The sequence below is a fragment of the Cherax quadricarinatus genome, chromosome 33, assembly GCF_038502225.1.
Source record: "Cherax quadricarinatus isolate ZL_2023a chromosome 33, ASM3850222v1, whole genome shotgun sequence".
NCBI classification, from domain to species: domain Eukaryota; kingdom Metazoa; phylum Arthropoda; class Malacostraca; order Decapoda; family Parastacidae; genus Cherax; species Cherax quadricarinatus.
This window is the reverse complement of record NC_091324.1, coordinates 27,231,507-27,253,682: the sequence shown is the minus strand read 5'-3', so window position 1 is coordinate 27,253,682 and position 22,176 is coordinate 27,231,507. Positions and strand designations below refer to the sequence as shown.

At 43.2% G+C, this 22,176-nt stretch overlaps 1 protein-coding gene across 5 annotated transcripts in view; it reads left to right on the top strand.

Annotated features, from left to right (window-relative positions):
- The first annotated feature begins 1,208 nt into the window (after positions 1–1,208).
- Positions 1,209–22,176, top strand: part of Nost (Nostrin) — a 189,841-nt gene continuing 168,873 nt past the window's right edge. For 4 of the 5 annotated variants that reach the window (XM_070090963.1, XM_070090960.1, XM_070090962.1 and 1 more), the window contains exons 1-2: positions 1,209–4,440; positions 11,542–11,586. In XM_070090963.1, coding sequence (XP_069947064.1) covers positions 1,726–4,440; positions 11,542–11,586 — 2,760 coding nt within the window. In that variant the 5' untranslated portion in view covers positions 1,209–1,725. The remainder of the gene's footprint in view (positions 4,441–11,541; positions 11,587–22,176) is intronic. The other variant, XM_070090961.1, reaches the window with a different exon arrangement.

The following is a 22,176-nucleotide window of genomic DNA, read 5'->3' as shown; positions in this document are numbered from 1 at the left end:
ATTTTTCACCTATCTCCACTTCCCCCTCTGATTTCTGTGTGTGACTTGTGTGACAAATGTGTGTGACACTGTGTGACAAGTGTCCGGTAGTTGCCTCGTCTCTGGTAACTTGTAGATTCTTACTTTTTTCAGCTCCCTGGCTTGTTACTTCCAGCTTTTTCTGTAGCTTAGCCACTTTCTTGTGTGATGTGTGCACCATCTCCAGTTTCTGTTGGTCACTCCTTTGTTTTCCTACTTTTTGGTATGATCCCTGCCCCCCTAATGAATATATACCTCTGTTAATCTTCTGTGCAGTCCTTCTCCTATCTCTTTGCAGTCTCCTGTGAATGGTCTTCTGTGCAGTCCTTCTCCTATCTCTTTGCAGTCTCCTGTGAATGGTCTTCTCTCCTCCTCCTCTAGCTTATTCCTTAATCCTTTAAGGTCATTTTTATTCTCGCGTTGCCGTGAAACTTTTTTTTAGTTCAAATTTAGCTTTTGCCGAGTGTCATTCTCAAGCTGTCGCTCTGTTTCCCTACTTTTCTTTGCGTATTCATTCCTAGTTATGCTTGCTTCCCAGTTCTTTATCACCCTCCTCCATATTGATTGTTTTTCCATTCACTTTTGCTTCTCATATTTTAACCTCTCCACAGAGCTGTTCAAGCCAAGGGTTTTAACAACGTTGTATGTATGAATTTACTTTTAGCCTCCTAACACTCTGGCTGGCTCCTCTATCATCTCATGATGTAATCCTTATTTCACCTGTCCAGGGTACGTCGAGCTACAAACTGGGATATTTTGAGTCTCAACATGTACTTGATTAGGTGTAGTATAGTGGAGGATTTGCCTAACATATGTGATGTACAGTGTCATCAACGACGCCATGTTCAAGGTTCCTGAAGGTAGGCCGCACTTTTGCGAGTCGTGATACCTTGCAGATATGATGGAATTAACATGTAATTTTATTAATCAGAAAGGGAGACGACCGTTAATGCGGGCCACTCCCTCTCCATTCCACTCTAGTAACATCATGGGCCAAGTAAGCCTAGCCTAGTCCCTGGCACACCATCTGCCTGTAGCGCTGGCAGCGTGGCACCCGTTCCCCTCTGGGCACTGTGAGGCTGGCACCGGCCATCAGAGAGTTAGTTACCGGGTAGAGTGGTGAGAGAGGGCGCGGGCAGAGCCTGCTGCCTCCCAGCACAACCTCGTTGCTCCACCTCCGCCAGGCAGGTGTTGGGTCTCGTCTCGAGTGAGAGAGGAGCTGCTTACCTCTATGCTGTGTTCAACATGACAGTGATAGATTGATAGATAACCATAACGTAGCTTGGCACTAAGGGAATAACCGTAAATATATGGTGAAGTAGTACGTATATTTGAGCTTCGTGGAGACCAGTTGTTGTGTTAGTCGATCTTGTTACTACTGAGGACCAAGGGAACGTGATAGGTGAAGCCCGCCAACTACTGCAGCTCGCCGTTACTTACTACGCACTACCTGGGCCAGTAGTGAAGCGAGTCACACGTGGAGCTTCACTCCCTGCTTTCTTAGTGTTTAGCTCGTATTACTAAGACGATCACAGCGACACGTGAGGGAAGAGGCGGGGCTGGCGTCCACACACTGGCGGCTCCCGTAGTAGCGCCAGTGGGAGGTCCTCAGGCGGTAGAAGTGTTATTTGTGCCCTACTTCTGTTAGACTTGAGTGCGACCGCGGGTATCTACTTTATCGGATTTATTTTGCATTAACATAGTGAGATGGATAAACTACGGAACTTCAAACACCGACTGAGTATGTCTGTAGACAAATTATCTCCCTCACGACGCTCGAAGTCGCAGCAACGCAAGAGTATGAACCTCGGCAATGCTCCAGTATCTGACGGAGACATTCCTATCTCTGTGCGAACCTCGAGAGCTGACTCTCGGCCCACCAGCGGCACTGAGGTAACAGGGAGTAAAACGTCTGGATCACGACCCAGTAGTTACTGTGAGGCCGACGCTGACGACAGTGCCTCTGGGGAGTGGATGGAGGCCTCTGGTGCTGCCTCGCTGCCCGATGATATAGACGTTGGTAAAGAGCCTGAAGCTGTCACATCGTCAGCTAACCTCAGCGTGGAAGACAACCCTCTAAAGCGACAGACTTCTTCTGTTGAAGGGGGCGGAAGTCTCGTGTCCGAAGTTATGAAAGAAGTGGAAAAAATAACGGAGATAACGGAAAACATGAAAAGTAAACGCCTTAAGGTGGATTCTAAGACATCAGACGAGGCTACCGTTGCTGTGAGTGATAAAAAGGCGTTACTGGACGTTTCCACTGAGGGTGAGGGACAGGAGCCCGAGGAGGCTGCCAGCCCGCGCGAGGAGACGTCACCGGTAGTAGAGGTAATGCACCGTCAGAGCACAGGTAGAGGAGCGATCAAGAGGAAGGCTGTGGAAAGCACCTCAACAACACTGAGCACCTCCACCACACTCAGCATCTCTTCCACCTGCAGAGCTGAGAGTCTCACTTCCGGCTATTTCTCAGACTCAGACGTCACTCTCTCAGACGCTAGATGTGAAAGTGGCTACTTAAAATCAGCCTTTTCCTCTATAAGTCCCGATAATATGGAACAGAGCACAACAGGAAAGTCTGAGAGTGATGGTCGAAGTCCGATGTTCACATCTGTGAAGCCTGAACGCACAGAGGAAAGTGAATCTTCTTTTACACCAGTGACGGTACAAGATACGACTCCATCTCATCCTGGTGTTATTAGTAGCGAGTCTGAACAACACAGCACCTCCTCAGCTTTCACTGTTATCATCCCGGAGAAAAAAGAGATCACAGAAGTCGCTCCAATGACCACAGAAGTAGCTTCAAAATCGAGCACCTTAGGGTCGGCACCTGCCAGTAGTACCACCTCTCACGAGGCCAAGACAACCACCGTAACTAAAAAGGAGAGCATCTACAGTAGGATCATGAGAAAGAAGGACGCTCTCAAGGAGCCCATCTACGCCAGGATCAAGCCCAAACTCACTATAGAGACGAGTTTTCAGCCAATTGAACCTAGTAAAGAGAAACAGACACCGCAGATCGGTAGTGCCGAAGTCGTGAAACCTGAGCCCATTTATAGTGTAGTGAAACCCAGAGATCCAGAGGCTCCGGTAGTGCCCAGCAGCCCCGTCAGTGCCGGCATAACACCAGGAAGCCCAACCAGCCCCTTTGCTCCTGTAGGCACCTCCGTCCCAACCTTACCCAAAAAGGTCGAACCCATTTATAGCACAATCCACCCGAAAGATCAAAAAAGTAATACCTTACCGAGAGAACCGTTGTACAGTAAGGTGTGTAAAGACTCGGGAACATTGCCAAGGGATCCATCCTACAGTAAAGTTAAGCCTAAAGAACATATTTACGCCAAGCCTCTCCCTCTCACCCCTAGAGAGGAAGCTGAACAAAAACGTGAGTCTTTCTACAGCCAAAGTTCTGCTTCCTCTGACTATGGTAAAGTGACTGTGCGAGTGGGAGAAATTTCTCCAAGCCGTCCAGCTGTTATTACCATTAACAACCCAGGATACGCTGCCCCAACAAGTTTTCCATCACCCAGAGCAACATCCTCTCCGGTATCGCCATCATCGCCAACATCCCCATCCTCTCCAACATCACCATCGCCAATGTCTTCATATGCACCCACCTGGCCCGCCGTTAGCACTGCACCTGCCGCTTCTACATGGAAACACTCAGACAAAAAAGTAACCTCAGTAATCACAACACATACGAAGCAAAGTGATCCCGGCGATTGTGTTTCAAAGTCGAAGTCACCACTAGAAACTCCCGAACCTCAGCCTCTTGTAGCATCAGATTCCTCACTCTTGGAAAACTCGGATACCGAGTCAACAGGTCGAGCTAAACTGAGTCAGTTAGTAGAAGAGTTAGCACAAGAACTAGAAGCAGTGAGTCGTCGCATCGGCGCCCATGCCGAGATAGATGACGTCTCTAAGAAAGAAGTCTTGGCTAGGCTGCTGTCAACTTACGATGTGCCCAAGAACCTTCGTCGAGTTGAGGAGGCAGACGAAGACGCGGTGCTGGAAGCAGAACAAGCTCTTGTTCCATCTTCCATCAGCATGGATGAGCTGCGTTATGTCGACGATAACGAAGACAATGCTGAAACAGTTTACGCCGATGTTCCCAACTATTCTCAAGATGAGTTCGTCATCGCCCTAGACGACGAGAACGACCCTAGGTATGCCTCGCTCACACGCAAATTCCGGGACCAGCAGGCCGGAGGAGAGTCCCCAGGCAAGATCAGCAGGAAGACAGCCACAGTGTATGCTAACGCCCTCAATGTAGTGACAGCACTCAGGGTGCTTATCAACTCGAAGTCATCGCGGGCAGCTACTGTCATCAACAAGATGGGTACATTAGCCCGCCCCTACGCCCAGCGAGTCCAGGGAACCATCACAGACACTACCTGGATCCAGAGAGTTATCTACCACAAGTCGGTATGTAAAAGTTATTATGACACTCGTGCATGAAGCTTAATGCATAAATGTTGATTAATATGAGTTTCCTCATACCCGGCCTGGTAGTGACAGACACGTCTCCTTTCTCAGAGGGTCGTGAGTCAAGTCACTGAAGGAGGACTGAGCTTCTGGCTATTACGCTTTCCCTTGAAGTAAATGATGAATCATACTTCTGATGTTCATCATCCTCAGCATCAGTGACCGTCGCATTATCATCACTTTAGCGGCATAAAATCACATTCTTAACTAATCATCCGTATACTGTGACCAGCGGTACACTCAGCGCACAAGTCTGACACTCGCTCCCACACCATTCTCATACAGAAATGCAATAGAATTGCTGCCTCTCACTTTGACCAGTCGTAATGTCGCATGATGGAACCTAATAAGGATTACATAGATTTTTTTTTCTCTCAAGTTGTTGCTTATAAATTCCTTTTCTAGGGTGGCCTTGCCTGGGTGGGAGACAGCTGTGTTAAACAATAAAGCCAAGTGTACTACACCCTCTGTTATCCCACTGACAACAGTCACACCTGTTTTATACCTGATTCACACTGTCATACACCTGTTTCACAGTCATACACCTGTTTCACACTGTCATGCACTTGTTTCACACTGTTCAGCGCTACTACTACTACTGCTAATAATAATAATAATAATAATAATAATAATAATAATAATAATAATAATAACAATAATCTTAGTATTATTGTTATTCATGGGGAAGCGGTACATCAATATGGTCATGCAGTCAAAAAAAAAAAAAAAACATACCACGGACGGGGATAGAACCGGCGATCAGAGAGGCAGTCAGGTTTGATTCGAGGTATGGGAGGGCAGTTTCAATTGCTTGGTTCTAGGGCTAGCATCACTGCACTATTAATAGTAAAATGTTTCTTACTATCCAATAATATTAAGATGTACGTGACTATCCTGTCAATAATAAGATGTACGTTACTATCCTATCGATAATAAGCTGTACGTGACTATCCTATAATAGTAAAATGTACGTGAGTATCCTATAATAGTAAGATGTACGTGACTGTATTATAATAGTAAGATGTACGTGACTATCCTATAATAGTAAGTTGTACGTGACTATCCTGTCAATAATAAGATGTACGTGACTATCTTATAATAGTAAGATATACGTGACTATCCTATAATAGTAAGATGTACGTGACTATCCTATAATAGTAAGTTGTACGTGACTATCCTGTCAATAATAAGATGTACGTGACTATCCTATAATAGTAAGATGTACGTGACTATCCTATAATAGTAAGATGTGCGTGACTATCCTATAATAGTAAGATGTACGTGATTGTCCTGTCAATAATAAGATGTACGTGACTAACCTATAATAGTAAGATGTACGTGACTATCCTATCAATAATAAGATGTACGTGACTATCCTATCAATAATAAGATGTACGTGACTATCCTATCAAAAATAAGATGTACGTGACTATCCTATAATAGTAAGATGTACGTGACTATCCTGTCAATAATAAGATGTACGTGACCATCCTATCAATAATAAGATGTACGTGACTATCCTGCCAATAATAAGATGTACGTGACTATCCTGTCAATAATAAGATGTACGTGACTATCCTATCAATAATAAGATGTACGTGACTATCCTATAATAGTAAGATGTACGTGACTATCCTATAATAGTAAGATGTACGTGATTATCCTGTCAATAATAAGATGTACGTGACTATCCTATAATAGTAAGATGTACGTGACTATCCTATAATAGTAAGATGTACGTGACTATCCTATAATAGTAAGATGTACGTGACTGTCCTATAATAGTAAGATGTACGTGACGATCCTATAATAGTAAGAGGTACGTGACTACCCTGTCAATAATAAGATATACGTGACTATCCTATAATAGTAAGATGTACGTGACTATCCTATCAATAATAAGATGTACGTGACTATCCTATCAACAATAAGATGTACGTGACTGTCCTATCAAAAATAAGATGTACGTGACTATCCTATAATAGTAAGATGTACGTGACCATCCTGTCAATAATAAGATGTACGTGACCATCCTATCAATAATAAGATGTACGTGACTATCCTGCCAATAATAAGATGTACGTGACTACCCTATCAATACTAATATGTACGTGACTATCCTGTCAATAATAAGATGTACGTGACTATCCTATAATAGTAAGATGTACGTGATTATCCTGTCAATAATAAGATGTACGTGACTATCCTATAATAGTAAGATGTACGTGACTATCCTATAATAGTAAGATGTACGTGACTATCCTATAATAGTAAGATGTACATGACTGTCCTATAATAGTAAGAGGTACGTGAATATCCTATAATAGTAAGATGTACGTGACTATCCTGTCAATAATAAGATGTACGTGACTATCCTATCAATAATAAGATGTACGTGACTATCCTATAATAGTAAGATGTACGTGATTATCCTGTCAATAATAAGATGTACGTGATTATCCTGTCAATAATAAGATGTACATGACTATCCTATAATAGTAAGATGTACGTGATTATCCTGCCAATAATAAGATGTACGTGACTATCCTATAATAGTAAGATGTACGTGATTATTCTGTCAATAATAAGATGTACATGACTATCCTATAATAGTAAGATATACGTGATTATCCTGCCAATAATAAGATGTACGTGACTATCCTATAATAGTAAGATGTACGTGACTATCCTATAATAGTAGGATGTACGTGATTATCCTGCCAATAATAAGATGTACGTGACTATCCTATAATAGTAAGATGTACGTGATTATCCTGTCAATAATAAGATGTACGTGACTATCCTATAATAGTAAGATGTACGTGACTATCCTATAATAGTAAGATGTACGTGACTATCCTATAATAGTAAGATGTACGTGACTGTCCTATAATAGTAAGATGTACGTGACGATCCTATAATAGTAAGAGGTACGTGACTACCCTGTCAATAATAAGATGTACGTGACTATCCTATAATAGTAAGATGTACGTGACTATCCTATCAATAATAAGATGTACGTGACTATCCTATCAATAATAAGATGTACGTGACTGTCCTATAAAAAATAAGATGTACGTGACTATCCTATAATAGTAAGATGTACGTGACCATCCTGTCAATAATAAGATGTACGTGACCATCCTATCAATAATAAGATGTACGTGACTATCCTGCCAATAATAAGATGTACGTGACTACCCTATCAATAATAATATGTACGTGACTATCCTGTCAATAATAAGATGTACGTGACTATCCTATAATAGTAAGATGTACGTGATTATCCTGTCAATAATAAGATGTACGTGACTATCCTATAATAGTAAGATGTACGTGACTATCCTATAATAGTAAGATGTACGTGACTATCCTATAATAGTAAGATGTACGTGACTGTCCTATAATAGTAAGAGGTACGTGACTATCCTATAATAGTAAGATGTACGTGACTATCCTGTCAATAATAAGATGTACGTGACTATCCTATAATAGTAAGATGTACGTGATTATCCTGTCAATAATAAGATGTACGTGATTATCCTGTCAATAATAAGATGTACATGACTATCCTATAATAGTAAGATGTACGTGACTATCCTATAATAGTAAGATGTACGTGATTATCCTGTCAATAATAAGATGTACGTGATTATCCTGTCAATAATAAGATGTACATGACTATCCTATAATAGTAAGATGTACGTGATTATCCTGCCAATAATAAGATGTACGTGACTATCCTATAATAGTAAGATGTACGTGATTATCCTGTCAATAATAAGATGTACGTGACTATCCTATAATAGTAAAATGTACGTGAGTATCCTATAATAGTAAGATGTACGTGACTATATTATAATACTAAGATGTACGTGACTATCCTATAATAGTAAGTTGTACGTGACTATCCTGTCAATAATAAGATGTACGTGACTATCTTATAATAGTTATACGTGACTATCCTATAATAGTAAGATGTACGTGACTATCCTGTCAATAGTAAGATGTACGTGACTATCCTGTCAATAATAAGATGTACGTGACTATCTTATAATAGTAAGATATACGTGACTATCCTATAATAGTAAGATGTACGTGATTATCCTGCCAATAATAAGATGTACGTGACTATCCTATAATAGTTATACGTGACTATCCTATAATAGTAAGATGTACGTGACTATCCTGTCAATAGTAAGATGTACGTGACTATCCTGTCAATAATAAGATGTACGTGACTATCTTATAATAGTAAGATATACGTGACTATCCTATAATAGTAAGATGTATGTGATTATCCTGCCAATACTAAGATGTACGTGACTATCCTATAATAGTAAGTTGTACGTGACTATCCTGTCAATAATAAGATGTACGTGACTATCTTATAATAGTTATACGTGACTATCCTATAATAGTAAGATGTACGTGACTATCCTGTCAATAGTAAGATGTACGTGACTATCCTGTCAATAATAAGATGTACGTGACTATCTTATAATAGTAAGATGTACATGACTATCCTATAATAGTAAGATGTACGTGATTATCCTGCCAATAATAAGATGTACGTGACTATCCTATAATAGTAAGATGTACGTGACTATCCTATAATAGTAAGATGTACGTGATTATCCTGCCAATAATAAGATGTACGTGACTATCCTATAATAGTAAGATGTACGTGATTATCCTGTCAATAATAAGATGTACGTGACTATCCTATAATAGTAAGATGTACGTGACTATCCTATAATAGTAAGATGTACGTGACTATCCTATAATAGTAAGATGTACGTGACTGTCCTATAATAGTAAGATGTACGTGACGATCCTATAATAGTAAGAGGTACGTGACTACCCTGTCAATAATAAGATGTACGTGACTATCCTATAATAGTAAGATGTACGTGACTATCCTGCCAATAATAAGATGTACGTGACTACCCTATCAATAATAATATGTACGTGACTATCCTGTCAATAATAAGATGTACGTGACTATCCTATAATAGTAAGATGTACGTGATTATCCTGTCAATAATAAGATGTACGTGACTATCCTATAATAGTAAGATGTACGTGACTATCCTATAATAGTAAGATGTACGTGACTATCCTATAATAGTAAGATGTACGTGACTGTCCTATAATAGTAAGAGGTACGTGACTATCCTATAATAGTAAGATGTACGTGACTATCCTGTCAATAATAAGATGTACGTGACTATCCTATCAATAATAAGATGTACGTGACTATCCTATAATAGTAAGATGTACGTGATTATCCTGTCAATAATAAAATGTACGTGATTATCCTGTCAATAATAAGATGTACATGACTATCCTATAATAGTAAGATGTACGTGACTATCCTATAATAGTAAGATGTACGTGATTATCCTGTCAATAATAAGATGTACGTGATTATCCTGTCAATAATAAGATGTACATGACTATCCTATAATAGTAAGATGTACGTGATTATCCTGCCAATAATAAGATGTACGTGACTATCCTATAATAGTAAGATGTACGTGATTATCCTGTCAATAATAAGATGTACGTGACTATCCTATAATAGTAAAATGTACGTGAGTATCCTATAATAGTAAGATGTACGTGACTATATTATAATACTAAGATGTACGTGACTATCCTATAATAGTAAGTTGTACGTGACTATCCTGTCAATAATAAGATGTACGTGACTATCTTATAATAGTTATACGTGACTATCCTATAATAGTAAGATGTACGTGACTATCCTGTCAATAGTAAGATGTACGTGACTATCCTATAATAGTAAGATGTACGTGATTGTCCTGTCAATAATAAGATGTACGTGACTAACCTATAATAGTAAGATGTACGTGACTATCCTATCAATAATAAGATGTACGTGACTATCCTATAATAGTAAGATGTACGTGACTATCCTATCAATAATAAGATGTACGTGACTATCCTATCAAAAATAAGATGTACGTGACTATCCTATAATAGTAAGATGTACGTGACTGTCCTGTCAATAATAAGATGTACGTGACCATCCTATCAATAATAAGATGTACGTGACTATCCTGCCAATAATAAGATGTGCGTGACTATCCTATCAATAATAAGATGTACGTGACTATCCTATGAATAATAAGATGTACGTGACTATCCTATAATAGTAAGATGTACGTGACTATCCTATAATAGTAAGATGTACGTGATTATCCTGCCAATAATAAGATGTACGTGACTATCCTATAATAGTAAGATGTACGTGATTATCCTGTCAATAATAAGATGTACGTGACTATCCTATAATAGTAAGATGTACGTGACTATCCTATAATAGTAAGATGTAAGTGACTATCCTATAATAGTAAGATGTACGTGACTATTCTATAATAGTAAGATGTACGTGACTATCCTATAATAGTAAGATGTACGTGACTATTCTATAATAGTAAGATGTACGTGACTATCCTATAATAGTAAGATGTACGTGACTATCCTATAATAGTAAGATGTACGTGACTATCCTATAATAGTAAGATGTACGTGACTATCCTATAATAGTAAGATGTACGTGACTATTCTATAATAGTAAGATGTACGTGACTATCCTATAATAGTAAGATGTACGTGACTATATTATCAGTATCAAAATTTTTGTCGTAGAAGCTGGCAAGAATATAATTGTTTTTGTAGCATACAAAATGTGTTAGAGCGAAGACAAGTTGAACTTACCTTGTTCCTCACCTTGAACTTTGAGGGATGGTTCACCTTGTACCTTACCAAAGATAACTCGTGTGGAGGCCTTGAACTTTCTTGAACTTTGAGAGATGGACCACGTTGTTCCTTACCAAAGATCTCTCATGTGGAGACTTGGAACTTTCTTGACTGAGAGGTGGACGACCGTGTTCCTTTAACACTGATCAGTGTAGTGTGTATGGTACACCAGCTCGTGTAACACAACTCATCAGTAACTCCATTAACATATCTCACTCGTTTTTGCATGCCTCTTCCTGGGATCCCGCTTAGATTGTCAGAACAATCAAGGAACTACATAAACGAAAACACAAGACGGTAATAAACCTCTCTATTGCCTGTTTATGTTGTTTGTGGTGTTGTTAGTCAACACTGGTGGTAGTGGTGTTAGTCAACACTGGTGGTAGTGGTGTTAGTCAACACTGGTTGTAGTGGTGTTAGTCAACACTGGTGGTAGTGGTGTTAGTCAACACTGGTGGTAGTGGTGTTAGTCAACACTGGTTGTAGTGGTGTTAGTCAACACTGGTGGTAGTGGTGTTAGTCAACACTGGTAGTAGTGGTGAAGTCAACACTAGTGGTAGTGGTGTTGCTAGTCAACACAGGTGGTAGTGGTGTTAGTCAACACTGGTGGTAGTGGTGTTAGTCAACACTGGTGGTAGTGGTGTTAGTCAACACTGGTGGTAGTGGTGTTAGTCAACACTGGTGGTAGTGGTGTTAGTCAACACTGGTGATAGTGGTGTTAGTCAACACTGGTGGTAGTGGTGTTAGTCAACAATGGTGGTAGTGGTGTTAGTCGACACTGGTGGTAGTGGTGTTAGTCGACACTGGTGGTAGTGGTGTTAGTCAACACTGGTGGTAGTGGTGTTAGTCAACACTGGTGGTAGTGGTGTTAGTCAACACTGGTGGTAGTGGTGTTAGTCAACACTGGTGGTAGTGGTGTTAGTCAACACTGGTAGTGGTGGTGTTAGTCAACACTGGTGGTAGTGGTGTTAGTCAACACTGGGGGTAGTGGTGTTAGTCAACACTGGTAGTAGTGGTGGTGTAAGTCAACACTAGTGGTAGTGGTGTTGTTAGTCAACACAGGTGGTAGTGGTGTTAGTATTCAACACTGGTGGTAGTGGTGTTATTAGTCAACACTGGTAGTAGGGTGGTGTTAGTCAACACTAGTGGTAGTGGTGTTGTTAGACAACACTGGTGGTAGTGGTGCTGTTAGTCAACACTGGTGGTAGTGGTGTTGATAGTCAACACTGGTGGTAGTGGTGGTGTAAGTCAACACTAGTGGTAGTGGTGTTATTAGTCAACACTGGTGGTAGTGGTGCTGTTAGTCAACACTGGTGGTAGTGGTGTTGATAGTCAACACTGGTGGTAGTGGTGGTGTAAGTCAACACTAATGGTAGTGGTGTTATTAGTCAACACTGGTGGTAGTGGTGCTGTTAGTCAACACTGGTGGTAGTGGTGTTATTAGTCAACACTGGTGGTAGTGGTGGTGTTAGTCAACACTGGTGGTAGTGGTGGTGTTAGTCAACACTGGTGGTAGTGGTGTTATTAGTCAACACTGGTGGTAGTGGTGTTATTAGTCAACACTAGTGGTAGTGGTGGTGTTAGTCAACACTAGTGGTAGTGGTGTTGTTAGTCAACACTGGTGGTAGTGGTGTTATTAGTCAACACTGGTGGTAGTGGTGTTATTAGTCAACACTGGTGGTAGTGGTGTTATTAGTCAACACTGGTGGTAGTGGTGTTGTTAGTCAACAGTAGTGGTAGTGGTGTTATTAGTCAACACTAGTGGTAGTGGTGGTGTTAGTCAACACTAGTGGTAGTGGTGGTGTTAGTCAACACTAGTGGTAGTGGTGGTGTTAGTCAACACTAGTGGTAGTGGTGGTGTTAGACATTACTAGTGGTAGTGGTGGTGTTAGTCAACACTAGTGGTAGTGGTGGTGTTAGACATTACTAGTGGTAGTGGTGGTGTTAGTCAACACTGGTAGTAGTGGTGTTGTTAGTCAACACTGGTGGTAGTGGTGTTGTTAGACATTACTAGTGGTAGTGGTGGTGTTAGTCAACACTGGTAGTAGTGGTGTTGTTAGTCAACACTGGTGGTAGTGGTGTTGTTAGACATTACTAGTGGTAGTGGTGGTGTTAGTCAACACTAGTGGTAATGGTGTTGTTAGACATTACTAGTGGTAGTGGTGGTGTTAATCAACACTGGTAGTAGTGGTGTTATTAGTCAACACTGGTGGTAGTGGTGTTATTAGTCAATACTGGTGGTAGTGGTGTTATTAGTCAACACTGGTGGTAGTGGTGTTATTAGTCAACACTGGTGGTAGTGGTGTTATTAGTCAACACTGGTGGTAGTGGTGGTGTTAGTCAACACTAGTGGTAGTGGTGTTGTTAGTCAACACTGGTAGTAGTGATGTTATTAGTCAACACTGGTGGTAGTGGTGGTGTTAGTCAACACTGGTGGTAGTGGTGTTGTTAGTCAACACTGATGGTAGTGGTGTTATTAGTCAACACTGGTGGTAGTGGTGGTGTTAGTCAACACTAGTGGTAGTGGTGTTATTTGTCAACACTGGTGGTAGTGGTGTTATTAGTCAACACTGGTGGTAGTGGTGGTGTTAGTCAACACTAGTGGTAGTGGTGTTGTTAGTCAACACTAGTGGTAGTGGTGGTGTTAGTCAACACTGGTGGTAGTGGTGTTATTAGTCAACACTGGTGGTAGTGGTGTTATTAGTCAACACTGGTGGTAGTGGTGTTATTAATCAACACTTGTGGTAGTGGTGTTATTAGTCAACACTGGTGGTAGTGGTGTTATTAGTCAACACTGGTGGTAGTGGTGGTGTTAGTCAACACTAGTGGTAGTGGTGTTATTAGTCAACACTGGTGGTAGTGGTGTTATTAGTCAACACTGGTGGTAGTGGTGTTATTAGTCAACACTGGTGGTAGTGGTGTTATTAGTCAACACTGGTGGTAGTGGTGTTATTAGTCAACACTGGTGGTAGTGGTGTTATTAGTCAACACTGGTGGTAGTGGTGTTATTAGTCAACACTGGTGGTAGTGGTGTTATTAGTCAACACTGGTGGTAGTGGTGTTATTAGTCAACACTGGTGGTAGTGGTGTTATTAATCAACACTGGTGGTAGTGGTGTTATTAGTCAACACTGGTGGTAGTGGTGTTATTAGTCAACATTGGTAGTAGTGGTGGTGTTAGTCAACACTGGTGGTAGTGGTGGTGTTAGTCAACACTGGTGGTAGTGGTGTTATTAGTCAACACTGGTGGTAGTGGTGTTATTAGTCAACACTGGTGGTAGTGGTGTTATTAGTCAACACTGGTGGTATTGGTGTTATTAGTCAACACTGGTGGTAGTGGTGTTATTAGTCAACACTGGTGGTAGTGGTGGTGTTAGTCAACACTGGTGGTAGTGGTGTTATTAGTCAACACTGGTGGTAGTGGTGGTGTTAGACATTACTAGTGGTAGTGGTGTTAGTGCTAGACACAGCACTGTCTACGGGAACAAGTCGACACAGGGTCTCAGCACTCAAAATGAAACATTTTTGAGTGTTAATGTGGAACCTGTGTGTGTGTGTGTGTGTGTGCGTGTGTGTGTGTGTGTGTGTGTGTGTGTGTGTGTGTGTGTGTGTGTGTGTGTGTGTGTGGAGGCAACTATTACTGGCAGTGTTGGAGGTGCCAGAGTTGATGGTGTTCCTCCAATATACTTCTCAGACGTTCTCCCTCACCTCTAGCCTTAATTCTTCGCAACTTACCTTCCCTATTATTTTGTTTAATTGATTTGTTTTCACATTACTGATGGAATACAATATCGACAAGTTGAAAAGTAAGACACTAGCGCCACACTTTACTGCCCGAGGTAATAAAGATCCCAGCTACGTGTTGAGCCATATCCACAATAATAATATTAATTACTCCTCTACTCTCCTTATACATTTTCTCTCCTCACATATCTAGTCTCCTCACACATCTAGTCTCCTCACACATTTAGTCTCCTCACTCATCTGCACATGGGACCTAGGAACTAGGCCTGAAGAAGGGTTACAGGAGTGCATCTGGATTTATGTCTACAGTTCACTTATCTGTTGAAAGCAGATTTAATGTCTAGTATCTTATTTTCATTAGTAAGATATCTTAACATATCGCATATGATAGTATAATATCTCCATATTCTTCAATAAGAGGACAGTTAAGCACATGGTGTTGAAGATAGTGACCAAAGGGCTAGTTATCATCTGTGTATCTGCCAAACTGCTAGAAGTATTATAACCAAACCTACATGAGTCAATGTTCACATTGCAAGTTGCTACATAAACATACTTTACATTCATCTTATCATAATGAGTTTTAGATCTACTCAAGCTTCTAACTGCATTCCTAAAACACTCAGTTATCTTATTTTCTTCTCTCCTTATATTATTCATAATGCCAGACACAGATACACCAAAGTTATATTCTATATTTTCCTTCAGGGTATTTTTTTTTTTTTGCTAATGTATCAACTTTATCATGAAGGAGTAATCCAGTATGTGATAGAACCCATAACAATTCTATATTAATTGGATAAGTACTCTCCTCAGGTGCTATAAACAAGGGTGTTTCAAGTTGCTTGTTTTAGTGAAGCTCTGGACTAAAATAATGCTGAGGAAGAGAACTTGTGTGTTGGTGCATGTGTTGGCAAGCACTGCCAGGGCCAGCCTGCCTTCCCCCTGCCAGGGCCAGTCTGCCCCCCACCCTGCCAGGGCCAGCCTGCCTTCCCCCTGCCAGGGCCAGTCTGCCCCCCACCCTGCCAGGGCCAGCCTGCCTTCACCCTGCCAGGGCCAGTCTGCCCCCCACCCTGCCAGGGCCAGTCTGCTCCCCACCCTACCAGGGCCAGTCTGCCCCCACCCTGCCAGGGCCAGCCTGCCCCCACCCTGCCAGGGCCAGTCTGCCCCCACCCTGCCAGGGCCAGTCTGTCCCCACACTGCCAGGGCCAGTCTGCCCCTCCCCACTTTGCCAGGGTCAATCTGCCCCCACCCTGCTAGGACCAGTCTGCCCCTCACCCTGCCAGGGCCAGTCTGTTACCCCCCATCATACCAGGGTCACCCTTCTCCCCTTCCAGGGTCACCCTTCTCCCCTTCCAGGGTCACCCTTCTCCCCTTCCAGGGTCACTTCCCCCTCCCAGGGTCGCTCTTTCCCCTTCCAGGGTCACTTCCCCCTCTCAGGGTCACTCTTCCCCTTCCCAGGGTCACTCTTCCCCCTCCCAGGGCCACTCTTCTCCCCTCCCAGGGTCAGTCTTCTCCCCTCCCAGGGTCACCCTTCTCCCCTCCCAGGGTCACCTCCCCCTCCCAGGGTCACTCTTCTCCCCTCCCAGGGTCAGTCTTCTCCCCTCCCAGGGTCACCCTTCTCTCCCAGGGTCACTCTTTCCCCTCCCTGGGTCATGCTGAGTCACAAGATGCCTGTGTCCTGGGGGTGCCTGAGGACTTTCCCTGCTTGCCAGGGTGATGCTGGGCCATAAGGCACCTGTGTGGCCCTGGGGGTTCTGCCATGGACCCCAGGGTCACTATTGTGGCGCTTAGGGTGGTCAAACATGTGTATCCCTACACCTTTGTACTACGACATGTGGCACATGTGCACCAAGACACATATGCACCAAGATGCATGTGCACCAAGACACATGTGCACCAATTCACACGTGTACCAAGACACATGTGGACCAAGACACACGTGTACCAAGGCACACGTGTACCAAGACACATGTGCACCAAGAGACATCAAATTGAATGAGGAGATACACAGGGATATGCAGTGGGAGAATGAAAGGGTGAGGTCAGTCTTTGTGTATGGGCTCCAGGAAGTTGAAGGGGAAACATATGAAGCAAGAAAACAAGGGGAAAAAAAGCAATTGAAAGCATCATGAAGGCAATAGAAGACGACATGACCCAGCTGGAAAATTTTCGGAGAATAGGGGGGTTTGTAAAAAAAAGAACCCGGCCAGTGAAAGTGACCTTCAAGGCAGAATCGACTCGGAACAGGATCCTGAAGGAGAAAGCATGATTAAGGGACATGCCGGCATACAGGAAGGTGTATCTCGACCACGACAGAACACAAGAAGAAAGGCAGAAACTGAGAGAGATGGTACAAATGCGAAAGGAGGAAAGAGAGGGGATGGAGGAGACAGACAGGAGATCCCAGACCCAGGAAGAAGATCAAATACAGCCTCCCTCACAACTTCCTATAGAAGCCTCCCAACCAGGTCAACCCCAGTGCAACCAAACACTCTAAACCAAAACACCCATGCCACATCCAATGCCCCCACCAACTGCATTACAAACTCCACCCCCACAGCAACCACCCATAGTTCCTTATCAGGTCTCCCACTTCCCCAACCCCAATACACCTCCCAGATCACAGTCTTAGAAAAGAAGTTGAAGGTGTGGTATGCAAATGCAGATGGAATAACAAATAAGTATGAAGAGTGGCACGAAAGAATCAAGGAGACATCCCCAGACATAATAGCACTCACAGAAACAAAACTCACCAGAATAATAACAGATTCAATCTTTCCATCCGGATATCAAATCCTCAGGAAATACAGAGGGAGGAGAGGGGGGGAGGAGTTGCACTTCTCATTAAAAACCAGTGGGGTTTTGAGAAAGTGGAAGGAATGGATGGCACGGGCGAAAGGGACTACTTAGTAGGAACAATCCAGTCTGAGGGACATAAGGTGATAATTGCAGTAATGTACAACCCACCACAGAACTGCAGGAGGCCAAGAGAAGAATACGATGAGAGCAACAGAGCAATGGTCGACACACTAGCCGAGGTGGCCAGGAGAGCACACATGGGGGGAGCAAAGTTACTAGTTATGGGTGATTTCAATCACAAGGAGATTGACTGGGAAAACCTGGAGCCCCATGGGGGTCCCAAAACATGGAGAGCCAAGATGATGGATGTGGTACTGGAAAACCTCATGCATCAACATGTTAGAGACACTACCAGAGAGAGAGGAGAGGATGAACCAGCAAGACTGGACCTTGTATTCACCTTGAGTAGTTGGGACATCGAGGATATCATGTATGAAAGGCCCCTGGGAGCTAGTGATCATGTGGTTCTGTGCTTTGACTGCATAGTTGAGCTCCAAGTGGAGAGAGTAGCAGGAATGGGGTGGGAAAAACCAAACTACAAAAGGGGGAACTATTCAGGCATGAGGAACTTCCTTCAAGACATTCAGTGGGAGAGGGAACTGACAGGAAAACCAGTACAAGAAATGATGGACTATGTGGCAACAAAATGCAAGGAGGCAGAGGAGAGGTTTGTTCCCAAGGGAAACAGAAATAATGGGAAGAACAGAACGAGTCCTTGGTTCACCCAAAGGTGTAGGGAGGCAAAAACTATGTGTACTAGAGAATGGAAAAGGTACAGAAGACAGAGAACTCAGGAAAATAAAGAGATTAGCCGAAGAGCCAGAAACGAATATGCACAGATAAGAAGGGAGGCTCAGCAACAATATGAAAATGACATAGCATCGAAAGTCAAGACTGACCCGAAGCTGTTGTACAGCCACATCAGGAGGAAAACAACAGTCAAGGACCAAGTAATCAGACTGAGGAAGGGTGATGGGGAATTCACAAGAAACGACCGAGAGGTATGTCAGGAGCTCAACACGAGATTTAAAGAAGTATTTACAGTGGAAACCAGTAGGACTCCAGGAAATCAGAACAGGGGGGTACACCAGCAAGTGCTGGATGAGGTACATATAACTAAGGAGGAGGTGCAGAAGTTGCTATGCGAACTTGACACCTCAAAGGCGGTGGGACCAGACAACATCTCCCCGTGGGAGATGAGGGAGCAGAGATATTGTGTGTGCCATTAACAAAGATCTTCAACACATCATTTGAAACTGGGCAACTCCCTGAGGTATGGAAGATTGCAAATGTAGTCCCAATTTTTAAAAAGGGAGACAGACATGAGGCACTAAACTACAGACCTGTATCACTAACGTGTATAGTATGCAAGGTCATGGAAAAGATCATCAGGAGGAGAGTGGTGGAGCACCTGGAAAGAAACAAGTGTATAATTGGCAACCAGCACGGTTTCAGGGAAGGAAAATCCTGTGTTACAAACCTACTAGAGTTTTATGACAAGGTGACAGAAGTAAGACAAGAGAGAGAGGGGTGGATCGACTGCATTTTTTTGGACTGCAAGAAGGCCTTCGACACAGTTCCTCACAAGAGGTTACTGCAAAAGCTAGAGGATCAGGCACACATAACAGGAAAGGCACTGCAATGGATCAGAGAATACCTGACAGGGAGGCAACAACGAGTCATGGTACGTGACGAAGTGTCAGAGTGGGCTCCTCTGACAAGCGGGGTTCCACAGGGGTCAGTCCTAGGACCTGTGCTGTTCTTGGTATATGTGAACGACATAACGGAAGGGATAGACTCAGAAGTGTCCTTGTTTGCAGATGATGTGAAGTTAATGAGAAGAATCAAATCGGATGAGGATCAGGCAGGACTACAAAGAGACCTGGACAGGCTACAAGCCTGGTCCAGCAACTGGCTCCTTGAGTTTAACCCTGCCAAATGCAAAGTCATGAAGATTGGGGAAGGGCAAAGAAGACCGCAGGCACAATATAGTTTAGATAGCCAAAGACTGCAAACCTCACTCAAGGAAAAAGATCTGGGGGTGAGTATAACACCGAGCATATCTCCTGAGGCGCACATCAATCGGATACTGCTGCAGCATACGGGCGCCTGGCAAACCTACGGATAGCGTTCCGATACCTCAGTAAGGATTCGTTCAAGACTCTGTATACCATTTACGTCAGGCCCATACTGGAGTATGTAGCACCAGTTTGGAATCCACACCTAGTCAAGCACGTCAAGAAATTAGAGAAAGTGCAAAGGTTTGCAACAAGACTAGTCTCAGAGCTACGGGGATTGTCCTACTAAGAAAGGTTGAGGGAAATCGGCCTGACGACACTGGAGGACAGGAGGGTCAGGGGAGACATGATAACGACATAAAATACTGCGCGGAATAGACAAGGTGGACAAAGACGGGATGTTCCAGAGAAGGGACACAGACACAAGAGGTCACAATTGGAAGTTGAAGACTCAGATGAATCAAAGGGATGTTAGGAAGCATTTCTTCAGTCATAGAGTAGTCAGGCCGTGGAATAGCCTAGAAAGTGACGTAGTGGAGGCGGGAACCATACATAGTTTTAAGGCGAGGTATGATAAAGCTCATGGGGCAGGGAGAGAGAGGACCTAGTAGCAATCAGCGAAGAGGCGGGGCCAGGAGCTGTGACTCGACCCCTGCAACCAGAAATAGGTGAGTACAGGTTTACCGCGACATGTGTACCACATATACTCACCTAGTTTTGGTAGCAGGGGTCGCGTCACAGCTCCTGGCCCTGCCTCTTCACTGGTCGCTACTAGGTCACTCTTCCTGCTCCATGAGCCTTATCATACTTCTTCTTAAAGCTATGTATGGATCCTGGCTTCACTTCATCGCTTCCCGGACTATTCCACTTCTTGACAACTCTGTGACTGGATAAATACTTCCTAACAACCCTGTGATTCATCTGAGTCTTCAACTTCCAACTGTGTCCCCTTGTTGCTGTGTCCCATCTCTGGAACATCCTGTCTTTGTCCACCTTGTCGATTCTTCTCAGTATTTTATATGTCGTTATCATATCCTCCCTATCTCTCCTGTCCTCCAGTGTCGTGAGGTCGATTTCCCTTCACCTGTCCTCGTAGGACATACCCCATAGCTCCAGTACTAGTCTTGTTGCAAACTTTTGCACTTCCTCTAGTTTCGTTACGTGCTTGGCTAGGTCAGGGTTCCAAACTGGTGCTGCATACTCCAGTGAGACAATACATGTATACCACATGCGTAACATGACATAGGTATACCACATGTGTACCATGACATAGGTATACCACATGTGTACCATGACATAGGTATACCACATGTGTACCATGACATGGGTATACCACATGTGTACCATGACATAGGTATACTACATGTGTACCATGACATAGGTATGCCACATGTGTACCAAAATATGTGCCAAGACATGTGTACCATGACATAGGTATGCCACATGTGTACCAAAATATGTGCCAAGACATGTGTACCATGACATAGGTATGCCACATGTGTACCAATACATATGTACCAAGACATGTGCAGCAGGACACATGTACACCAAGACACATTTATACAAAGACACATGTGAGAAATTTCTTGCAGCTGTTGGGTTATTCTTGTTAATGACATCAAATGGGGAGGCAGAGCGACGGGCGTGGGCGTGGCAAGGACGAGCGTGGGCGTGGGTGAGGTATGGGCATGGACAGAGTGGGCGTAGGCGTAATGAAAGCTAGACCCGATTGCCTTGAAGAAATTGATGACAGCCATGGAGCACAGACCCCCGTTGTCACCCAGGGATCACCTAGTGGTCACCCAGTGGTCAACCCTGGGCGACCAGAGCTGACACTATACCAGAGCTGACACTTGATGCCAGAGCTGACACTTGATGCCAGAGCTGACACTTGATGCCAGAGCTGACACTTGATGCCAGAGCTGACACTTGATGCCAGAGCTGACACTTGATGCCAGACCCGGCACTTGATGCCAGAGCTGACACTTGATGCCAGAGCTGACACTTGATGCCAGAGCTGACACTTGATGCCAGAGCTGACACTTGATGCCAGAGCTGACACTTGATGCCAGAGCTGACACTTGATGCCAGAGCTGACACTTGATGCCAGAGCTGACACTTGATGCCAGAGCTGACACTTGATGCCAGAGCTGACACTTGGGTAGGTACTAACTTCCGACAGTTTCAGAACACTTCCAACTTTCAACTTGGTCAACACTGAATATGAAGTACGCAAGAAAATATGGAAATAAGGTACATATAAG